Consider the following 24,595-nt stretch of genomic DNA (forward strand, 5'->3'; position numbering starts at 1 on the left):
CCCCTAATAATACACTTTAATAAAAGACCATTGTATTTTCTACAGTGTCTTTCATATAAATGACAGGTTTCAGAGTAGCAGCCGTGTTAGTCTGTATTCGCAAAAAGAAAAGGAGTACTTGTGGCACCTTAGAGACTAACAAATTTATTAGAGCATAAGCTTTCGTGAGCTACAGCTTACTTCATCGGATGCATCCTTATGCTCTAATAAATTTGTTAGTCTCTAAGGTGCCACAAGTCCTCCTTTTCTTTTTGCGAACACAGACTAACACGGCTGCTACTCTGAAACCTGTCATTTGCTGGGGATTGATCATGGGTAGGCATAAATTAAGGGGGGCCAATGAGATGGCAGATAGTGAGGGAGGGTGAGTGGGAAGAAGGGAAGAGCCAATGAGTGCTCCCTACCATGATGTGTTGGGGACCATCCTAATCATCCCCCCCTCAATAACCAAAGCCTGGAATAGAACCCAGGACTCCTGGCTCCTTGAACCCTTTGCCCTGTGCCACACTTTCCCAGAATCCGTGGCCACACTCCCAAAATTCTTAGCACTTGGCCAAACTCCCAGACTTCCTTGCACTTGGCCACACTCCCAGGATCCATTGCGGTGGAACATGACTGTCCTTCTCCAGCAGGAGATAGACGGGTTCTGATTGGCTAAATCCCATAGTCCCCGCCCCCTGACAACACAACTTGGGCTGTGATTAGAATATTATCATGTCCAAATGCATCCGATGAAGTGAGCTGTAGCTCACGAAAGCTTATGCTCTAATAAATTTGTTAGTCTCTAAGGTGCCACAAGTACTCCTTGTCTTTTTTTCAGTGAGGCGTAATTTAATTGGCTAGATTTTTTTCATTCCCCGCCCACTTTCATCTAGCCAGGCAGCTGGTTGGGCAACTAGAGAAATCCCCGCCCCCTCAATTGATCATCTGCCTCTTGATTCGTTCCCTCCTCAGTCATCGTTAGCCATCCGGGCGGTGATTGGGTATATCGCCTTCAAACCCCTCCCTCTCTTGGGAACACTCTTTTTTGATTCGGCCACCCTCTCTCCTTCTTCGTCCCTGGCTGACGAGCTCTGATTGGACAGCTCACTTTCAGTCCCCGCCCACTCCTGTGTAACCAGCTCTGTGATTGGACAGTTTCCTCTAATCCTCCGCCTCTTTCGGGGGGCTCTGCGCTGCGATTGGCTTCTCCGTCCCGTAGGGCCCGCCCACCCCTCTCCCCGCCTGGTGAGTGGCAGCCCTGGGGCGGCGCAGCCCCCTCCTCGGCTCCGTCAGGGCAGGGTACGGAGGCCGACCGGCGGCGGCGACGATGATGGAGGCGGTGCGCGCCCAGCGGCTGCAGCCCGGGGTGGGGACGCTGCGCTCCCTGCGCCCCGGGGTGACCGGGGCCCCCGCGGTGGCTGCCTCGGCCCCTCCGCCCCCCGCTCCTCCCCCGCTGCCGGCGGCGCCTCCGGGGCTGGGGCCGCCGCCGCCTCCTCCGGGGCTGCCGGGCCCGGGGGCCTCGCCGGGCGGAGCGGGGCCCCCGGCCGTGCTGCGCGAGGCGGTGGAGGCGGTGGTGCGCAGCTTCGCCAAGCACACGCAGGGCTACGGCCGAGGTGAGTGAGGGGAGCCGCCGTGCGAGACTCCCCCCACCCCCCCCCACAGCCCGGGCGGGCAGGGCCCTGGCACGGAGCGCTGCCGCCGGGCGGGGGGCTGGGGACCCCCCCCCACACCCACCCATACCGGCCATGGAGACCCTGCCTCAGGGCTGGGGCGGGGAGGTCTCTGCTGCGGCGAGTGGGACTCCCCATCTGAGATCTCCCCCCACCCTGGGGGGCTGGGACCGCCCCCGCCCCAAGGAGTGGGGTCCCTAATAGTCCTTCCCCCCCATGGCACACACACACACACACTGGGGATCCCCAGTCCCATCACAGGGATCAGGGAAGTGGATCCCCTGCCCCACACTGCAGGGCCCCCTTGTCTCTGGGGACTGGGTCCCCCACAAGCCGTGTGACTGTTGGAGTGAGAGGGGGGAGCTGGGAGACCCCCCACCCTGCTGCCCTTTCCGAGTGGGGACTCCCTGTACTCGGGGATATAGTAAAGGTGAGGACGGAGACCTGCTACTCCATCCTGACTTCTAACTGGGGGCTCCTGGGGATCCCCTTACACTCAGGGATGTATGTGACAGAGGCAAACTAGGGGATTGGGAGTGACCAGAAGACATTGCTAATGTGTTTGCTCTTCTCTTATAATGTACCTTTTTTAAAAAAAAACAACCTTTCTCTTGTTATCCTGATCTTAAGGGTCACTTGTAAGGGACAGCTCTTGTGGCAAACAGCTGATCATTCTGTTTCACCTTCTGCAGTTGATAGTGCTTCACATCATGTCAGTTGCAATCTTTCCCCCTGCTTGGTCCTTTGTTTTCATCTGGGGTTTGCCTGGGTGCAATCTGAGACACCTAAAACGGCCTATGTTTCACACCCGTGCTGAGCCATCTGCTATCTGAAAATCAAGTCCCTTTAATGTGTGTCAGGTTGGTCAATTGAAATCACTAATCTTTGAAAACTTAGGCCTGGAAAACATATGTAAATGTCAATATAAGACTGGCAGGGGGGCAGGAGTGTTGGAGGTGTGGGGTGTTGTGTTAGGTGTAGGATCTGAAACAATTCTTTACTATGTTTGAAGATAAGTAGGTTTCAGATTCATGGTGCTTCTTAACTTGCCTGCATAAATGTACACCAGTTGCTAATCTCCCTGTCAGAGGAGAAAGGGGGTGTGGGGGTGTGTGTGTGTGTGTGTGTGTGTGTGTGTTAATAGTTGTGTCCTGAGCATGTGTATGAGACCTTTACTCCCTGTTTAGTGCCCAACAAAAGGCTCTTTCACACCCACAAGGCAGCTATGAAGGGTGTTTTGCTGGGCATACCAATGGTTTCCTTTCTTCCCACCCCCACGCATGCATTCTAAGTGATTGTATTTTCCATGAGATCCCTCTCCCTGCTCAGCTTACCTGCAGCTACAGGCGATTCTTTTCACCACAACAGTGAGTGGAGGAAGTGACTAGCTCCTCAGACTGTATGTCTGCGCTGGAGTGGGCTGCTTTGGGAGTGTTAACTACACCACGCTCCATCCTGAGGTCTCCAAGTATTGCCTCAGATGCTCCCAATTCATATGAGAGCACTCCAGGGAAGCCTCAGATCTGAGTGTCCTACACATCCCATCTGGTCCTCTTAAGACACGTGGAAGCAGTAAAGATGATTAAACCTCAGTTTTTACTGGCACAAAGGTGGAAAGTATCCGTCTCCCCACCCATCTGGAGATGCTTTGCAACTGTTTTGAGTTCCCAAGTTCCGGTTATGACGGCAGGTCCAGTAGATGCAGTTGTACACATCCTAACTGGTAAATGCTTGGCAGACATTATGTGACTTGAACGCAATGGAACTGCTGCTCTTCTGGCTCAGAAACATTTCAGCACCATGTGGAATCACTTACTCTTCCTTATTTAATATGCGAGTCAGATGTGCTATCATGTACACAATACAGGGACCAGGGTCTATGCTCCAAGGCAATAAACAATTGATGTGACTGATGGCCAAAGCACTCTATCTATGTGTGACTGGGCTACATCTCTTCGTGTCCTGGCTTTAAGTAGCAAAGCTAAGTGGGAACTGCTGCTTTTCTATTGGTTAAGTTTGGAAAAGGGAGAAACGCTTTTGCTCCATGCAGTGTTCTGTAGATTCAGTGCTTTTCTCTGGATGGGGTGCATGTGTGCTTGGCATTTCCCGTTCCCCCATGGGTGACTGTCATAAATGCTGAAAAGGGATTTTGATTGGACCTCTTGCTGCTGGTGTCAGTGTTAGAGCATGTTGACCCAGTGTCTGCTGTTCTCAAATATGTTAAAATTCCTTTGGCTAAATACTGGTGTCTTGTATGCAAGATGGAAGTTGATACATCATCTGCTTCGCAGCCCCTTTGTTCTCTCAAATCCTTTCTCAAATCCCAACAATCTTCTTCCTTTTTCATTTCAAGACTCTTGTATCTTCTCAAACCCCAAGTGTTCTGCTTTGCTTCACATTCTCATTTACACTATAAACTCTACTGGGTGTGGGAACATGTCCTAAGGATGTAAAGAGCCATGTATGTGCTCTATCACTACTAGTGCAATAGGCTCTTAGGGCACTTTAAATACTAAAATAAACCTGGCAACCTCCTGGTGACATCCCTGGTTAGAGATAGGGAAACTGAGGCATAGATGGAAAACAGCCCTCCAAGGTCCTACAGCAAGTCTTAACTTGGTCCCTTGCTCTAATCACTACATGTCATTTCCGCACTAAATTAATGTACCATTTGATTCAGTTGGCCCTTTCTCCCAGTCAAGCAGAGTCTCAAATGACTACTTTTCCTGTAGTATTCTGGCTGCCACTAGGAATCTTCAAAAAGCTGATCTTAATTACACTTTTCAGTGGTGAATCTACTCATCAGATGTTATGAGCAGGGCTGGGCCTGCTCAAAACAGTTTTAATGGAAAATTGGACAACTCAATATTCAACAACTTCAGTTGTTTCTCAAAGGGTCACAGCCAAAATACACATCCAGCTTCTGGCTTGCAACACAGATGTTATTTTACATCCTCTTTGGATCAGAACCTCCAGTCCTCTTTCCTTGTGGCTTTTGATTTTTCCCATCTCCCCACTCCTTCTCCTGTTAATTCACATGACAGCAACAGAACTCTGAATGATATGAATCCACCCATTTCAGGCACAGCCTCTTTGGGAGGATGGTGGTGAATCAATGATATATTTTGAGAACTCTAGTCAGGCAAAGAGCTGAAGCTTGCTACCCAGAACAAATACAAGATGGAAGTTGTCTTCCCCCGCAGAATCTGTATTAAGCTGTGAACAAATGCCCTTTGCCTCTGACTGGCTGAAAGATCACTCCACTGGCTAAGCACTTATTACCTGATAAATATGCATGGTGGAGTGGCCTTTATAGCGCTATTCAGTCGTAACTATGCCGAAAGGGAAAAGACAGATAGGAATATTCTCTATGCATATTCAAGAAATACCAAAAATCTCCTAATTTGCTCTGATATGATTCTTTTTTTTTTTTAAGTCTTTTTTTCCCATTCACAGCAACCAGGCTTGCTGGGTTTCTCTTGCAGTTTTTTTCTTTAAAGTATCTTTGCAGAGTTCCAGTTACTTGTTTAACTCTCTCTTCTCTCTTTTTAAATTGACCCCGTTCTCTGTTGGGCTGGAAGCATTGATTTCAGTCCTTGAGAGAGAACCTCTTGGATATTCCTCAGCTGCCAAACCTAAATGCTTCAGTTGCTAACAAAGCACCCTGCAAAACAAATAAGCAGTGTGCAACAAAGAAAGGAGCTTGTCTCACACTGAAAACTTAAGTCCCATGCACTAGCTAAACAGTGTCTCGTTACCTCCACTTAGGCGCTCGGCATCCAGTTTCTTGTCTTAACTAAATTAATAAACTTTTTATTGTTTTGAGTATTCATAATAACAAGGGGGGGTGATTTCAGCCTTTTCATGCTGCTTGATGTAGCTTAGTTTCAGTTTTTCATTTGTGAAGTTGCTGGTATTCGGTAATAGCTGCAAAGATTCAGTTGCCCTGTGCCAAATAGGGTGTCAAACTGTTTGTTGAATAAGGCATAGGCTCTGGCTCCCCGTGGGGGATTATATGCATGATTTATCTTGTCAATAGAAAGGGAATCTGCTTGCCTATGTTTGAATTCCATGCTCAGGCTGGTGTGCTATAGCGCTGGCCAGGAACCACATAGATTGTGCACATTTCCCTGTGAATCTTGAGTTTAAAACTGCCCCCATGTTGTGTGTTTAAGGAAAAATCCATACCCCAAACTTGAAAGTGATCCAAGCCAAGTGCTCGTTATTAACTAACTCCCTGAAACATTGCATCTGAGGCAGGCGGGTAAAATGTTTTAGTGAGAAACTTGTGGTAACTATCCTGTTGGTTCCATTCTACAGGGAGCTAATGAAACTAATAACCTTAGAGGCAATAAGATAAAGCTAGTTCTCTTATCCTGAAAACTGCATGGATGAAAACCTAAAGTGTTACTTACAGTGCAGTGTGTGGGCTAATAAAATGTTTAGCTGGATAGCTTGAAGTACCTAGCGTGCTACTCTTGTGTGTCACTTTCCCATGGAGGGATTTCTGTAAGCAGGGGAGTCATCTTGCTGGTTTTTTCTTTCTGTAAAAGAAACTGGAATAACTCTCTAGCAGGATTCCGCATGGAAGGGCCTATTGTGTTCTAACTTTTCTTTCCAGTAGCATTCTTTTGTTCGCAAAATGTTACTCTAATTCATTTTGTACATTGCTTCATTTCAAAGTCATAACTGCGGTTGGAAAAGGCCCAGAGAAGGGTAATGAAGATGGGTTAGGAGAGGATTTTCCTAGAACTAGGTATCGCAAAAACCTAGAATTATTTAGTGCAGAAAGTAGCTTAGAGGGAAATTTCAAATTTAAGATTTTGATGGAAGCTGTGGGATCCCTCCAGTGGCAGGAGGAATTGCTTTAATGTTAACGGCAGATAAATTTAGAATAAATAAAAGGAAATGCTTCTTCCCTCACAGCATGTGAAATTCAGATCTGCAGGGAATCCTGGATAATGTTGATGACTAATGTTTGTAATTCCTGCACGTATACAAAGATAAGAAAAGGAGTACTTGTGGCACCTTAGAGACTAACAAATTTATTTGAGCATAAGCTTTCGTGAGCTACAGCTCACTTCATCGGATGTAGCTCATGAAAGCTTATGCTCAAATAAATTTGTTAGTCTCTAAGGTGCCACAAGTCCTCCTTTTCTTTTTGCAAATACAGACTAACACGGCTGCTACTCTAAAACAAAGATAAAAGTAATTGAATCTCATGCTTCCTAACCTCTGTGGTGATAAGCTTGTGGCCAGGAGCAATCTTTCTGCCATGTGCATCCCTGCACAGTTAGTTGGGTGCATAGTGGGATTTTTGCCTTCTCTGAAGCATTGTGGTATTGTCCTCAGGTACAGGCAGGATATCTGCTTGAGTGTAGTATGGCAAATGTTCTACTTGTTTAAGGAACATCTAAAAGACTGGCTCTTATCCTGAAAGGACCATAATTGCCAAAGTAAGCTAGGGTTAAAGCTTTGGATTCTGGTTTCCTGACATGAATTGGGGGAAAAAAACCCACTTCTACTAAAAATGATATTCCTGGTTTTAGTATGTGATTCACCATTCAATTATATCTCCTCCCATTCCGAAAGACAAGTCATGATTTTTAAATGAGGCCTCTCCATTCTGCTCTGTGGTAGCAGACAGTTGATATGGCAGCTAAATGTTCCCACCCAAATGTCAGTGGAATTAGGTAAGGATTGATTTGGGCAGCCCACGCCTTTTCTGAATGAGCCTTCTGTGCAGCTCCATAAAACAGTGACCTTCTCAAACTGGACATGAAATGTCTGACTTAAGGGTAGGTAATTTCTATTGGGCATCTTAGTGCCAGGGCAGGTCAGTGAGGTTATTATTGGCTCTCATTAGCCCTGCCACCTGCTGCACAGTGCCACTTGAACACTACAGAATCTTTTGTGGTCTTAAATGTCTGAAGAATCACATCCAGTCCGATTCCTGACACTGACAGCCCAGCTGATCGGCCCAAGCAAGGGACAAACACATCACTACCAATGCAGACTGCCTTTAGGAAAAAGACATTTCTGGTTTCTTCCCTCATTAACTCTGATCCCTTCTTTAAAATACTCTTCCAAGAGCTTTTCAGTCTTACCACCTTCCCACCTCCCACCCCACCAGCTTTCTATGGGTGTGAGTGAAAGGAAAATTTCACTGCCTAAAGCCTTGCCTTTTAACTCGCTCGCTGTGTGTTTACTGTTGTGTCTCAAGATTAGAACCTGGGTCTAGCAGTGCTGAGCACCTACAATTCTGCTTGAAGTTGACCATTCTCAGAATTGGACTGTTAGCTCCATGGGGAGGAACCCTGCTGTCGTATTGGTACAGCGCAAAGTGTGTTAATGTGCAAATGACTCTTCATTTCTGTAGACCAGCAATCACAAGTGGTGAGCAGTAAAATCAGTTTCTCAGGCTCAGTTTCCTGCGCTCAATTTTTGCGGTATGAAAATACCATTTTTCTCTCTGATATCCATCCTTAACTTTTTTTTTCCCCTGACTTCTATATCTTCAGTGAACGTTGTGGAAGCTCTTCAGGAGTTCTGGCAGATGAAGCAGTCACGTGGTGCTGATCTGAAAAACGGAGCCCTGGTGGTGTATGAGATGGTCCCTTCCAACAGCCCCCCTTATGTCTGCTATGTCACCTTGCCTGGGGGGAGCTGCTTTGGCAGCTTCCAGGTAGGACCACATGGCTACAGAGACTTGAGTGGCTCTAGCTACACAGCTCATTCTCTATAGAGCTGACTGGGGGGAGTCTATCAATGCCCTCAAGTCCCCATTCTTAATGGAATCAAAATTCCTCCCTGTGAGGGGTGGGTGCTGGAGATTTTCTGGAAGCCCCAAAACACAGATGGATCCAGACCCATAGTAGAGGGATAAATCCAGCCCACTTTAGTTCTGCATGGTAAGTGCAGTGGTTGTCTTTAGCTTGAGATTTGCTGTAGATATGTTACCCCAGGATTACATAGTCCTTACACTCACTGCAGGGAATTAATAGGGTTTCTGCAAATAGTGAGGTCGCATACATGGCGTCTAAGGCAATTGGCAAGTGTTAGCGTAACTGTTGTTTAGCAATATTTGCTTTAAGTTAAATGCCTTATTCTTCATAGGGTTAAGTAGCTGAGTACAGTTACAGTGTGAATTCTAGAGACAACGAACTTCAATAGAGTTGCAGTCCCTAATACAGCTCTGATTTCGACCCAGTGTCTCTTCCCAAGATGCTCAGAAAAGTTTGGCAGCCAAATAATAATAAGGCTTGATCAATAGCCGCTGCCTTTCCTTTGTTACAAAGGAAAAGGTCCAATCCAAATACTTAACCAGAAAGATTAAAGATTAAAGTCCAAAAATCACACAGGGTCCTGATTGCATTTCGGGTTCCTTTACTGCAGTGGCTTAAGGCAGAGTTATGCTCTAGTCTTGGTTTGAGGAAGGCATCCAAAAGAAACAATTCCAGCAGCTGAGCTGCCTCCCCATCCTGCAGAGCAGCCCTCGTGTTTAGAGAAGGATGGCTGTGTTTGGGTTTTAAGTAATTAACTTTGTTGGCAATCCAGTTGGTGGTATTTCCATGTCCACATAGTATGTGCTGACTTCAATTTCCAGTTTAATTTTTGCATTCGGTATGGCTGGGCTTGCTGTGGTTTAAAACACACTCCTAATGACTTCAGGATGTCTGGGAAAATAGCTTTCCAGCACTCCACAACAACTGCCACCTAACAGCCATTTCGTATATGTAGGGAGAACTTTGGAGTGTGTCTGCCTTAACTGATCTAAGCCGTCTCTGCTTTTCTGTTCTGATGGCTTGTACGTCTATCCCCAGTTCTGTCCGACCAAGGCGGAAGCCAGGAGGAGCGCTGCGAAGATTGCGCTAATGAATTCTGTCTTTAACGAGCACCCCTCCCGGAGGATCACGGATGAGTTCATTGAGAAGAGTGTCTCGGAAGCCTTGGCGTCTTTCAACGTAAGGGCTTTGAATGTCTTGACTGTTTGGAGTTGGTAGAGACAGGCTGATTGGAAAGTTTCATAAATCTATGGGAAGGGAAATTTCTTTTGCATCTGGAAACCCTTATAGCAGGTTTTCCAGTGATTCTTGGAATGATATAGAAATACTAAAAATAAAAATAAACTATTACTCTAATTCTTGTTTTCTCTCAAACTGGATTCAAACTCCCTTCTCCATCTATCCTCTCAGCCCTGCACTTGGGGTCAAATCTGTACCCAGTTAGATCAGCAGACTTACTTTGGACTGGTATATCGGAGAGCAGCATTTAGCCCTTAATGTTTTCAGCATGCCCACTGTTGAGGGCCTGTTAACTCCAAACTTATTCCACTTCCAGGAGAAGCACTTCACACCTTTTCCTACAATTCTGGCCAAGTTTCTTTTAAATATAAAAATGTCTCTCTTGTATAGAACTGCTTTTATGTAAGCTAAAATGAAAGACTGGCTTGCTTCAATGCCTGCCCATGTCTGGATACTTCCAGTAACCCAAGAAAGGTTGGCTAGATCGTCTCTTGTTTTTTTTCTTGCAGAAGATATAGGTATAACAACTTGCTGGAGTATAGTGGTTCCATGTGGTATTACTTGGAATGCCTGCAGGATGGGATTGTCAAAGGCTCCTAAGGGAGCAACTCCATTGACTTTCAAGGGAATTTGTGCTCTAAATCCCTTAGAGCTTTTGAAAATCTTCCCCTATAATTCATGGTAATAGGGCTTGATGACACAAAAGTGGAGCATGTGATTTAAAAACCAGGAGCATTTTATTACATGGTTTATTACATGGTTCTCTGCCATAGATGTTATAATCCATGTAACGTAGCCACCTATCTGGGATGCTATGTACTTTTATAGGGATAGCCTCTGAAAAACAAGAATAACTAGGACAGAAAGCATCAAAAACGTTTCTCTAAGTGCATGCAGGGGGGGGGGAATGGGGAGGTGGGAAGGGGAAATATTGATAGGACTTTACAAGGCACTGCCCCCTTCAAAATGTAATAGTTAATCGCACCTTGCTGTTTCAAAAAAGGTGTCTGACTTCCTGGTGCCCACCAGGCCTGGAACAAGATCCGCTCCTTTCCGTTACTGAGCCTACAGTATTCAAGCCTGATGAACTCTTGGGGTGTGGAGCTTCTCTGATCAGCCTGTTATTGTGCGCAGCCTTGTTATTTAAGCCAGATGCATTACAAAGCCGTACCTGTTTAAATACTCGGTGGTAGGCATGTTAAACTTCCTAGTGCCAAAATCATACTTTGTCAGAATGAGTTTTTACTGTGCATCAGACAACACCTAATGGAACCCAAACTACTGTGTGAACCTTAAAACAATCTTACAATCCTAAATGTTATCGAAAGATAGCATCTGATCATATAAATGTAGGGCTGGAAGGGACTTGGGAGTCAAATTCAGCCCTCTGTCTTGTGCCAAGAGCATGAAACAGTTTGCATTGAAATCTGGGTCAAAATTTGCAGAGATCCTAAGGGGGGCTGGTTAATATGCTAGTCAACAAGTACAAGATACAACAGGCATGCAAGTGTGTGACCTCTGAGACCTGATACCTCATCAACTACTGAAGCTAGGAAAATACTGCCATGAATTTCTTGGAAAGCTGGTATTGCCGGACTTCAGTGATGATCCTGGTGGTCCAAAAGACGTTAAAATGGTCACTGGTTCCTCACACTAGATAAAATTGGAGGCTTTGGAGAACAGGTTGGACAAGGGATGATCTAGATCTACTTAATCCTGCCTCAGCACAAGGGAATGAACTAAATGGCCTCTTGAGGTCTCTTCCACCCCTACATTTCTATGATTCATGAAAATATAAGCCATCATAGTTCACACACTAGACAGAAGTCTGTGGAAGTATGCATGAAGAAATCTGCCCAGAGCATCAGGTCACAGATATTAGATCTTCTGGATATTCCTTGATTCCCTGCTCAAATCTCAGGTTTCATGTTGTGTCCACCTGAATCCCGTTAATTCCAAAGCACCTCTGAGCACTTGTCATCTAGATATGGCTGCTGTAAAGTATCATAATGTTTCTCCAAGATGGAGACAAATCATTGGCTTTTGTCTTGTCCTGATAGCTTCTGTCCTGGGACATTTCCTCGCAAGAGCATACTGTTTAGTGGAAGTTGGAGGAATTCAAAATCTCTTCCATGTTTGCAGAATCTGTGAAACATTCAAGGTGGTTAAAGTTTGCCTCATCAGAGTACAAACAAAGTCTGTGGAGCCTGAAAATGTCTCTTGACTAATAGCAGCAGAGCCATGTGGGAACACTGCTTAGCAGCGTGCCAGCTGGGTGGTTGCACTTTTCTGTTTAGGGGTTGAATCTGAATGCATCCGATGAAGTGAGCTGTAGCTCACGAAAGCTTATGCTCAAATAAATTTGTTAGTCTCTAATGTGCCACAAGTCCTCCTTTTCTTTTGCGAATACAGACTAACACGGTTGCTATTCTGAAACCTGTTTAGGGGTGTAATTCTTTAATAGTACTCTTGGTTGCAGGGTAATAGAGAAGAAGCCGATAACCCGAACACTGGAATTGGTGCTTTCCGTTTCATGCTGGAATCCAACAAGGGAAAATCAATGTTAGAGTTTCAGGTACTATCCAGAACTTGATTCCCCACTCCAGTCCTGATTTAAAGTGGGTTTTAAAAAAAATCTTCTAGTTACATCATTCAGTGCTACAGAATGTACTAGGTCTGTGCATTCAGAAGGCATGTGCTGCTATATATTTGGTGTTGCTATACGCTTACTGCTAGATAGGAGCTCCAGCCACAGAATCCAGACCAGGATTTTTCAAGCCTTCGAAAGTTCAAGGATATTTGGATTATACAGGGTTCTGTTTTGGGCTCCCCTCTGATTAAAACATCTCTTGAGACGCTCGCATAGACCAATATTATGGAAGGGGTTGTGCATGCATCATGTGATCTAGTGCCTTCAGTACTGGAATATATTGGTAATGCAAGAAGCAACATAGTCTAGTGATTTGAGGACTAGGAGTTCTGGGTTCTATTCCCAGCTCTTCCACTGATTTGCTGTGTGACCTTGGGCAAGTCGTTTCACCTGTTGTCATTTTCCCCTCTCTGTGAAGGTAAGTGGGCTAGCTATTCCCATTTTAAAGCATCTGAAGGTATTTGGATGACAGGCACTATGTAAGTGTATAGAACTAGGGATTCTGAAGTCTTGAAATCATTGAGATCATCTTAGTTGGTTACCTTGGGTACGTCTGCACTGGCAGGTGGAATCTCCAGCTCCGGTAGATGTGTGCTCGCTAGCTGCGGTTGACTCAACATGCTAAGAATAGCTGTGTAGCCACAGTGGCACTGGTTGGTCAGGCTAGCTGCCCGAGTACGTACCTAGGGTCTCTGTTGGGACTGTAGCTTGTCCCACCGTCGTGGCTATGCTGCTATGTGCTAGCTTAATCAGAGCTACTATAACGTACATCGCCTAAGCTGGAAATTACATCTCCAGCTCCAGTGTAGACATCCCCTCACCTCATAGTTGCACCTTTACACTGCAGTTCGGAGTGACAAATGATTAGACAGTGCTTTGGGAGCCAGGGTTTTACTCCCTGCCATTGGGAGGGAGGTTTGTCTAATGGCTAGAGCACTGGGCACACAGAATTTGGACTCTGTTCCCAATTCTGCATCTGACTGATTTCCACATCTTTCCACATGTACCCTTCTCTGTTTGATGGGGGCATCTGCCTCTTGGGTATTTTGAGGTTTCATTGTTTTTCAAGTGCTTTGAGAACCTTGGGGGGAAGGCCCTTTATGGAAGTACAGCTATTACTGTCACCGGAAACTTGAAACAGGGACTTTGCACGTTCCCTACTAGTAGCTGATTTGTCCAGATTCAGGAATTTGATTCTCAGAAGGGGAGAAATAGACCCTGCTTTCAGTTGCCAGATACTCAAAGGAGCTTGGCAGCTTCATGCATGTAGGCAGGCGCCTTAAGCTCGTAACTTAGTTTTTTATTTGGAACTCTCTGCTGTAGGCAAACTTTCCTGACGCTGACTTTTTGCCCTGCTGCTCTCCCTTGAATGGTAACAGTCCGTAGGCGGAGGTTAGAAGTGTTTATATTAATAGCCCTGTTTACAGAAACTGACGCCACATCCTGTATATTCCTCTGGTTGCATTGTCTGTGGGAAGTCTGTTTTTTTGTGGGAGTTTATGGAATGAGGTTTGTGTGGCCATCAGAGAAACGATTGCCCGGTTTCCATTACAACCGAGATCTGCACTATCACCGACCAGCGTCTGGTGCAATAGCTCCAGGGATGAAAATGTCATAGGGAAGCACAAACAGAGGATGTTATGGCACAAGAGGTATCACAAAGGATCAGCAGTCTGAAGGATCTTTCCCATCCCATCATTGGGAGTGGTCTTCTGTCTAGCTATGCAAGGCATGGGCATTGCCCTTGGCTGATAGATCAGCCCATACAATAACATATGTCCTTTTTAAATAGTTGTTCTATGAATGGCCCTTTTCATCTCTCTGTACTGTAGGACTTTATCAGCATGGCCTCAACTTTAAGTAAGCCAGCTAATTTATTTATATTGCCGTAGTGCTGAAGGGTCCTATCAGAGTCTAGAGTCCACGTGGTAGGTGCTCTACAAACCCATAACACAGTCCTTGCCCTGTGAAGCTTGTAATGTAAGTAACAGTAATGGCTTCTAGCCTGTTTCGCTCAAGGAGCTCAAAGCACTTCACAGACTTTTCCTGAAGCTTCAGTTCCCTGTGAGGTGATTAACTTATGGATGAGGGAAAAGATCTAGAAAGATAAAGCCACTTGCCCAAGGTTGCAGATAAGAGAATAGAACCAGTCTGTAAATACCATATGGTGAGCTGGAAATATAACCCTGGAATCCTGGCTCCCAGTCCTCTGCTCTAACCACTAAGCCCTCCCTGCTGTGGGCTTAGTAACTAGATGAGCAAAAATGTAAGTGGAAGGAAGGACTAATTCACTCCTGTGTATCTTCTCCACCTTGGTCTGTCTTTTTTAATAATAGTCCGTACCTCTTACCAGCTGTAGCCTAGTACTTCTTAGCTGCTGATCTCTAAGCACTTTACAGAGGAGGTCAGTATCATCCTTATTTTACAGAGGGGGAAACTGAGGCACCAGCAGGTGAAGTGACTTGCCCAAGGTTTCAGTAGATCTCCTGTGTCCCAGTCCGGTGCCCTCCCCACTAGGGAACACTGCCTCCTGAGGGCTCTCAGCTGTACACTAGAGAAGCCTTTTGCCTGTGTACATTCATTGCTGTCCTTCTGTTGACATTCTTGCCCTTCGAAGCTGACTGCCATTTCCCCTTGCAGGAGCTGATGACAGTCTTCCAGCTGTTGCATTGGAATGGCAGTCTCAAAGCTATGCGAGAGAGGCAATGCTCGCGACAGGTAAGGCCGGCCTGGGCACTGGTTGAGTGCTGCTTTGGCAACAGCACTGGAGGTGCCTAAGGGATTCTTGGACCTTTTGCTTCGATGCTCATCCAGACCCGTCATTCGTTTCCCATCATGCTGTTGTGTGCAGCTGAGCCAGATGCTACTAACCAATGCGCGTGTTCTTAGTGACTCGCCATTCATAAGCTCCCGTCATATTTCTTCCCACTAGGAGGTGCTGGCTCACTATTCGCACCGTGCTCTGGATGATGATATAAGGAACCAGATGGCCATGGACTGGGTGAACAGGGAGCAGAGCACCCCAGGAGCCCTTTCCAGAGAGCTGTCCTCGACGGAGAGGGAGCTGGATGAAGCCCGACTGGCTGGGAAAGAGCTGCGTTTCCACAAGGAGAAGAAAGACATCCTGATGCTGGCAGCTGGCCAGCTGGGGAGCATGCACTCCTCCAACTGCTAGACTCTGCACGCAAACTGTCCAGCTTCCCCATGCCTACTAACAATTCCACATTGAAGGGATCTGTACCGTATCACTTAGGGCATATAGCTGCCTCTTTTTCCAGAGTCATGGCCCATTTGCACATTTTTTAAGAAGATGTTTTTAAAAGTTTCTGTACAAATTTTTACACTTAGTACTAGCCTTTAGATTACTTTTCAGCTTCCTATCTGCTAAAGAATTCCTTCTTTTTAAAAGTGCATTTTAAAAAAAAATGCAGCCTTTCAGTGTTAACACTACTCGAAAGACCTCCATCCAACCCAGGTACTGTACAGATGACCGTATTCAATGGAAATGTAGCAATTCCCCAGGGAGATCTGGATTTGAAGAGATCCAGAAGGCATGTTACGCAGAACTGCCTTTCCTCCTGCTTTTGGTCAAACCCTTCTGCCTTTTGAAAAGCACAGCATCTAGCAATATGTTCTGCTCTTTGTGCTAGAATTTATGCTCCAGTGGAGAACACCTCAAAGCACATGCATGGAGTTTCGGATCTGGGATTTTGATTTGCGCCATTATAGAAATATGGGGTCAGTCTACAAGGCTATCATCTGCATCTGAGATCATATTTAAAACTCCACAAAGTGTTATGAGATGGGTGTTTGTATCTGTTTTTTGCTTTGATCTTTTCTCTCTTGTACGTCACCAGCTGACTCTTTCTGTACGTTCAAACTGCTTCCTTAATACCAAATTAGAAGACTCTGGTGGTGGTTAAGGGATTGGCTTTGGTATTAAGGAATTGGGCTCATCTTTTTAATTAAGTCTGTACTAGAGAGAGCTCCTAGCCGTAAGAGCTCTGTAGTCCCCCTCTTGAATCCCCTTTGAACTTTTATGGGACGTGACCCGAGCCTGCACGGGTGGATAAGCTTGGAATGCTGTTCCATGGGCTGACTAGTAGGTGGTGCTCTGAAGTGGACAGTACACTTTCCTAGAAGTCAAGCATCTTCATAAGTTAGTCTCATCTCAGTTGGCTGGGGACGCCAGAGTTCTGAGGCTATCCTACCGCTGTCTGGTGTCTTGCTGTTTGTCTCCATGCTAGCAACCTGGCTCTGGGTTGCTTTTGAACAGGATGTTGAACTAAACCTTTTTCAGGAAGACTTAAATAAACACTTGCCAGATATTTAGAACTGGCTAACAGAAACACTGGGGGAACTGTTCCAGGCATATCACCAAAGGCCCTGTGTTTACTACCTTGTTAACCAGAACTGTATTAACCTCTTGAAGCAGAACCTGGATCCAGCTGGTCCCCAGCAGTGGAAGGTCAGATCTGGATCCAAACCCTATGGTTCAGTCTCAACTATACTTTGTTTCTTTTGACCAGCGTAGAGAGATCTGAACCAAATTATAAACAGGGCTGCACCTAGTCTATAGTGCACTAACTAGTTTATAATATAGGTCAGATCCGTCTTCAGGTTGCTAAGAACAGTCTCCCTACATGGTTTTACTCCCTAAAATGTTTAGATTACCCATGCAAAATAGGTAGCAGTAGGCTGCAAAGGGCTGCATTTAATCTCCACTTTGGAACTGCTCTGTTTGTTATAATGTTGCTTGAACAAAAGATTCCTGAAATGTAAATCTATATATGCACTATTTTTTAAAATTGATAGAGCCCTGCACTTAGTATAAATATTAGCCCTGTAGTGCAAGTAGCTTAAAATCATCCTTTCAAATACCCAGATGTTTATATCGTTCAGATTTATGGCGGGGGGTGGGGGGATTGCTGGCTTCAGAACAGCAGCACAAAAGGGAAACCCAATCAAGAGACGACAACTGCATTCCCAACTCCTCTCTAGGATCTGCTTGTTCCAGGGATTTACATTGAGCTTTCCTAACAGGCTAGGCACTCAGTTGTGAACTGTTTCTTAGCTACCTAACTGCCCTAAGAGAGTTGAAAGAAATCTATGGGGGTTTATCCAATCTGCCCAAGTAGAAACCTCATGTTCAGAAATAGTTTGTGGATATCTGTCATGGACAGAAAAACTGCAGCTTTGTGGAGATGGGGCAGCTGCAAGCACTGTTTTTATCAGGCCATATTTACTGAAGATGTAATCAAAGCACAACCATAGAACTACGTGATCGTTGGTTTCTACACAGTTGTTGGAGGGGACAGGGGGAAGGAAGGGGTTGTTAACACCTTGGGCACCCCTTCTTATCGGCCCTCAAATGATTCCAGTCTGATAAGTTCTCCTGTGCACATAAATGCCAGTACAATGCAAGCCAGGGATTAATTGCTCTGGTTACAAACTGAAAACATTTCACTGCTTGCACCGGGGAAAAAAATGGAAAGTCATTCCAGCCCAGACCATCCTAGTCCCTGGATTTCTGATCTTTTTGCATCTCTGTGACAAATCTAATGGGCATTAGGGAGCCCATATTTCATATTTTGCTGTGGGGCCTTAGCCCAAACTTGCATTTTGATCAAAGATCCAGAATCATTTGGTTCTGCGGAGTTAAAACTGAATATTAATGCACAAAAACAAAATCGTAGTTTGTAATATTCCCAATAGGAAGTCATACTCTATAGTGTTTCCTGTTTATGGCAATAACTCTTTAGTCTGATCTTTCAGATCATAACTACCAAACCTTTTTTACCTTTTATCTAGTGACTTGTAGATTTTGTAAGCCTGCTGTGCAAGGCATTTATTTGCAAGGATGTGGAACTCTTTAATCTCGCATCCTGCTTTGTGGGGGCTTGCTAGTGTCTGATTAGTTTTGTAAAGGAAAAGTTACAGTATTGGGCCGTCACTAGCAAAGTCTGAATCTATTTTTGTGGTGACATAAATGACACAGGGATTGATGGAGCTGGATGCCATGGTACAGAAAGTATCTGTTAGCTACGCCCGCACTGTAATGGTACCAGTTTTAAGCTTGATTGTAGGCCAGTCATCCAAGGCCTTTGTCATTTTAGAGTCTTCCTTTACAAAGTAGGGGAAAAACTAATGTTTTGTAAAACATCCACGTGGTACATTTTCTATACTATTTGATTTGCAACATGTAGTGTGCAGTGCAATAGATTTGCTTGTAATTCACACAAAATGTCAATCACTATCTCTTGGCTTATGAGCCTTTTCCTCTAGTCAGCATTGAAGAGGCAGGAGGCCTCAGGCGGTGGGGGGGAAAAGGGGGGTAACAGTTGAGCACTCTGTACAGTATTTCATATTCTCGATTCACTAGTGTAGTTCAGGTTAAACAGCCAGCTAGAGCACATGTCTCCTAGCCAATGCAGTCTAACAAAGCAATGATTTGCTGATGCACTAAATAATCTTCCTCAAAAGCCTTTTCAGTGTATAATCCAGAAGAGCTGATGGGATCTCTTGTGGGATCTTCAGTCAAAGGCTGTCTTTTAAAAAAATGTATTCTGCCGCTTTGGGCTCTTTGTGGATCTCTTCTCATGTTGGCTCTTAGTGTCTCACTAATTGAAACTGGTCTCTGAGGTCCCACCCCGGAGCAGGAGCCTGCCACCTCTCAACCCCGCTCCATCTTTCAAAAGAAGCCTCTTGCAGAGGATGTTTCAACTAGTAGCATGTGGATATTGAAGCAATGTTATCACAAGAGGGAGCTCAAGAAGAAACTGCATTATTCTCAGACCTTCTAGTGCTGTATTCCAGGCCTAACAAGCCTATGTCTGATGGTTTTATATGTATATATATTTTATATGCAGCCTTTTTACCTGATAGTATTAACGTTTAATGCATTTATAAACTTGATTTGTAAATGGTATTTTTAGTTCTTGGGGTGTTTTTTATTTTTTTTAAACAGGTTGGTTTCTTGGTTTCTGGACCGCTACTGAGACACTTCATGCTGTTTCTAGAGAAAGGAAATGATTGAGTCTTAACTTTCTTCTAACATTTCCACTTGTGTGGAGAGTTAAAATAAATAATGTGACACTGACTTGTCTAAGGACCTAATCCTGCAAATGCTTAAGACCTCGAGAGAGGTGGTGTTCACAGCATTGGAACCCGAAGTGTGCATCTCCAGAAATGATGCTCCCTGAGTTGGACACCTTCCTCCCACATTGTTTGGTGCAGGGCAGAATCTGGACCTAGACTTCAGTTCATCTGTTTTGGGTTTTTTTTTTAAATGGCTTTTCTGAATCAGTGTTAACCTTACTGTCTGACACAGGGTGGTGCTGCAGAAGTCAAATTGCATTAGAAATTTCCTCACTTATGCAGACATAGGCTGTATTCCCTTTGACAGCTGAATAATCACTCTTCCCCTTCTGAAGTCTGGTACTTCAGCTCCCAGCAAGCACAGGAAGTTTCTTAAGGTCTGTCTGCTCCCCATTTCAGTGCTAATTTTGGACCTTTTGAAGATGTATTTATTTGCTTATGTGAGACGTTAATGGTTCTCCACTAAAACCAGAAACCCTTACTCTACTCAAATCATCAGCACAGTGTTATACTCTGAATAATAAGGAATACATTTCAGATGCTTTTTGGTGCCGTTAAAAAATTGCAAGCAACCCTTTGAAACAAACATAAGGATTACATGGTTTCTGTGCTCAAAGGCTAATTCTTTTTAATGGGATTTCTTTGCAATAGGAGAGGCATATAAAAATATCATACATAGTAGTTTGTTTAAAGGGTGATATGTTCACGTATATCAGCCATGTCAAATTCTACTCATCCATTCACATGGTGAATCTTCTTCCAGGCGAGTTAAACATCCCTAGTTTAACCAAGGTAAGGGAAGTTTGGAAAGGTCTGGGCAGGCTCTCACTTTCATGACTGTTGTGGAGGTAGTTTTTTATATTTATATAATAAAATCTGTTATAAGTAGAGCCACACCAGAGGATTTACCTGTTTCTGCTAAGCTAGCAGTCTGTCTAATACTGTGAACTAGCTAGAGCTCTGGCATCTCATTTGCAAACACTCCAAGAATTGATGCAGAGCTATGGGACATTGCCTCGTGCCTTTTTCTACTGGGGTTAGAGAAGAGGGTTTCCTGGGCAGGACCCAGTATAGCTTTAGTATAAATAGCAACAAATGTCTGAGTGTCTTTCCTGTGTTCCTACCCCCGCCTTCTAATCACAAGTTGTCTTGAAATCTCTATCCACCATGAGCTTCAAGGGGAAATTTTGGCTTTTGATCTAATCCGTAGTACCAGCATTATTAATATACTGGCTTCCTAAGCATCCAGTATCTCTTCTTTCCTGCCTTCATGCTGTATATTCCAAATCAAACACTACAGTAAGATAAATCACCTTTCACATGTTGTCTCTGCCTTTGTTCCATTGTATCATATAATGTTCAGTACTTCACATGTGATTTGTATGTATAATTTTATACAATAAAATTAATTTTTTTGAGGAGCTGGTTTCTCTTTCTTTCCTAGGGAGGGGTGGTAGATTGACATTCTCTTCAGTGAGAATTTGATCTAGATTCCCCCCCCACCCCATCAGATGCACCAGCAGTGCATGCATATGAAAGATAGCTTGTGTGTCTGCCATTTCCACCCCAAAGTGTACAAAGATCTGAGGACTGCTGGCTTCTTAACCGGCATTTCCCCTGCTCCACTTTAGTAACCAATTAAAGATGGACTAGCCATGGGGTAGGAAAGACTAAATATTCCAGTCTTCCTTCTGCCTGGTTTACGGGCTGTTACTCTGGGGTCTAAGCCAGGCTGGCCTGAGCTGTAACAAATGTCAGCAGAAGCACCTGGACTGCTTGGCTTTCGTTTAAAACACTAAATGTTGCAGAAGGAATGGCTTTCCTGCGGCCAAAGGAGGACAGTGATGGAGAGAACACCTGTCAGCCCTGTGCTACCTCCAGCCACCCTGAGCTCCTTTTCTGCTGCTGTTTATGCTCCGTGCTGGGTGCTCAGGGCATCTGAAGCCTCTTGGATTAACTCCCTTATCCCCCTTGGCTACTTGCTAATGAGTCCCTGCTGGCTGGAGTATCTGCAGGGTGTCTGATTGTATCAATTCAAACAGCATTTCTTTTGACCCATCTTTCCTGGCACAGAGCCGTTGAGCCCTGTTTATGTCACACAGGCTCTGCCTTGCCATTATATTGCTAGCTGGCAGGCGCAGGCCAGATCCCACAGCTGCCATGTCACACCCTCTTTACAGAAGGGCCTTTCCACAATGGGGAGTCAGATGGCTGCAGTTCCCCAAAGGCAATACTGCTGTCTAACACTAGCTGTTATGAAAATTGGAGCTTGTGGCTCTGAAGTGTGGCAGGCCATTGCTCCTCTGGCCTGGAGCATCTCTGCTGAAGGCACTGTCAGGGTATGTCTAAGCTACAAATGCTATAGCAGCACACCTGCCGCTGTAGCGTAGACCCCTATTACAGTGAAAGAAGGGTTCCCCCCCCCATTCCTGTAGTAAATCCACTCCCTCAAGGCACTCACTGTAGGTAGGCTGCCAGAAGAATTCTGCTGTCACCCTATCTTGTCTACACCAGGGTTCAGAGTGGCTTAACTATGCTTAACCTCCTAAGCAATGTACACCTATGCTTTTAGATGTAGACCAGACCTAAGTCGTATTACCTCATATCCCAGGCACTTGTAAATCAAAAGCAGCTGTCTTCTGTTCTAGCACTCAGCTTGGATGCAGGTCAGTGGGGCTTGCATTGAAGGATGAAGGCCTGCTCTTGGTGTTGCTAAACCAGCCTTGATTTAACTGTTTCTGAAAAGAGAATGTTTGCTTTGCATTGCCCTCACTGGCATTGTTCAGTTAGCAAGCTCACTCGCCACTCCCCAATTCTATCTCCAGACCACCACCTCTCTCCTTTCCCCTCGCTCTGCTTCACAAGGACTTTCTGCACGGTACTATATTCTGTTTTAAATGGACCAGAACAGGATTAGCTACCCTAATCAGTGGGTACATAAAACCAAATTTTGCAAAGGGTAACAACTATTTTGTATTCCTATTGCTGACCATTCTCCATGAATTAGAAATAATTCTTGGTAAGGGCTGTCATGCTTGTACCTACTCTCGTACTTTCTATCTGAGTATCTTCCAAGTGCTTTAAAAACACTAATCACTTGCATTGTGGGCTAGGTAGGTATTAGCCCAAGCTTTACAGATGGGGAAACTGAGGCATGGAGGCGTTAAGGGATGGATCTAAGAGAATTCAGATCTCCTAACTGCTCATGGAATGCCTTGTCTCCTGCCACGTGCAGTGTAAAGGAAGAGCAGGCGAGAAGCTTTGGCTGATGGGGGAAGCTTAAAAGAGCAACTCCTCTGCCTAAATTGAATAAGAAGAAATGGGTTTCTTCTTTACCTGTGACTGCATATAAGGGTAGCGTATTCCATTTATGAGGGGAGCTGCAGGGCCTAGCCTTCAGAGGAGCTTCATAGGCAGTTAGCAACTATAGCGTGGGTTGGGAGTATCAGACGCAGACACTGGAAACAGTACCTTGGTTTAGTTTCCAAGTATGTGTTCTCTCTCCCAATCTCATCGGCTGTTACTTTCTGCCTGTTGCTTCATGCTGTGGCTGCATCATTTCAACTCCACGGCCTTTGGGGATAACCTTATTTAGAAAAACTTGAACAAAGCAGTTTTATGCTGCACTTTCTTGGGGGTGGGAAGGAGGTAATATCTGTCACAACGTGCCTGCCTGCTGAAAAGGCAGGTGACAAGCTGCTCCAAGTGGGACATATGGTAAATCTCCACTCTTTAAAATAGGTGAAGTGGCGGCGTTTGATTCCCTAATGAGGCTGTTTTTAATCTGTAAAAAGGGGACAAGGCTCATCCCACTTGCAGACACAGCATCTGCTGCACGTGGAGCAGAAGCTGTCCAAAACCACTTGGCCTTTGTGAGCTGTTTGAGAAACTATTGCAACTTGGCAGTCCCCTGTGTTAGGGATCAGATGAGATCTCCATCCGTGGCCGTTTCAGACAAGAGTTGAGACATGAAACTGGGCTAATGTACAATAGTGGGTGAAGTTTTCTTCACCTGTAAATGGCTGGTTTGAATTTAGTGAATGGCAGTAATGATGTTATTGGATGGCTGTTTGCTGGCTTGTGTGGAATCAGTTGGGGGGGGGGGGTCTCATTCTAGTTTCCCCCAAAACCGGTGTCCCTATCAGCAAAACTCTACTGCAATTAGCACTTAGTTGTTACCTCTGCCCATGTAGTGGCTGGGGGAGACTGGACTTGATCAGAGAGGGATCCTCCAGGCCAGTGGTTCTTAGCCAGGGGTACGTAGAGGTATTGTAGGGCGTACATCAACTCATCTACATAAAAAGCACCAGCGAAGTCAGTACAAACTAAAATTTCATGCAGATAATGACTTGTTTATACAGCTGTATATACTACACTCTGAAATGTAAGTACAATACACCGCATCCTTGCTAGAACAAGTGTCTATATAGCGCGAATTCGCATATAATGTGGTCGCGGCCATGGATCCCAAATTTAATTACTTTAACTGCAATTCATTTTAACGAGGTACCGTGCATGGATCCCAAATCCTGCGTTCTAGCGAGGGTCCGGTGTATTTGTATTCCGATTGATTTATTTTATAATTACATGGTTAAAAAATGAGGAAGTCGGCAATTTTTCAGTACTAGTGAGCTGTGACGCTTTTGTGTTTTTATGTCTGATTTTGTAAGCAAGTTGTTGGGAGTGTGCAAGACAAATCAGACTCCTGAAAGGGGTATGGTCGTCTGGTAAGGCTGAGAGTCACTGCTCCAGGGAACGGGGGATGCATGTTATGGTGAAGTAATGCATTGGGGAAGCTTGTCCTGATGTTGCCTTGACTGTCCTTGATCTGTGGATGATGGGGAGACCTCTGTATCTGAGCTGCTATTTTAGGGATTCTCCCTCCGTTTGTATTTATTTGGTGGAGGGAGGGGATGTGAATTTAGTGTCAGGTGCCCCTTGCCCCACCAATGATTTTATTGCGATTTTTGTTTTAAGTTGATGTTTTTTTCTCAAAGCCCCCACGTCCTGGAGTCATGTGACCAGGGGAGAATCTCCGTTTTCATTTAAAAACAAAAACAATCACACTCTTGAAAAGTAAGTTTCTAGCACACAGGGCTACAGAAGGAAACTTGAAAATGTGACCCCCTCCTCCCTCCGGCTCAAAAAGGCAAATAAAAAGAATCCCCACA

The 24,595-nt window shown here is 45.0% G+C and overlaps 1 protein-coding gene across 1 annotated transcript; it reads left to right on the plus strand.

Annotated features, from left to right (window-relative positions):
- Positions 1-1,247: 1,247 nt before the first annotated feature.
- Positions 1,248-20,845, plus strand: LIX1L (limb and CNS expressed 1 like). Its single transcript, XM_038383085.2, has 6 exons — positions 1,248-1,595; positions 8,174-8,337; positions 9,476-9,616; positions 12,156-12,251; positions 14,967-15,044; positions 15,259-20,845. The coding sequence occupies exons 1-6, from the start codon at positions 1,310-1,312 to the stop codon at positions 15,499-15,501; spliced, it is 1,008 nt and encodes a 335-aa protein (XP_038239013.1). The 5' UTR covers positions 1,248-1,309; the 3' UTR covers positions 15,502-20,845.
- The last annotated feature ends 3,750 nt before the right edge of the window (positions 20,846-24,595 follow it).

The sequence above is a fragment of the Dermochelys coriacea genome, chromosome 24, assembly GCF_009764565.3.
Source record: "Dermochelys coriacea isolate rDerCor1 chromosome 24, rDerCor1.pri.v4, whole genome shotgun sequence".
Taxonomy (NCBI): Eukaryota; Metazoa; Chordata; order Testudines; family Dermochelyidae; genus Dermochelys; species Dermochelys coriacea.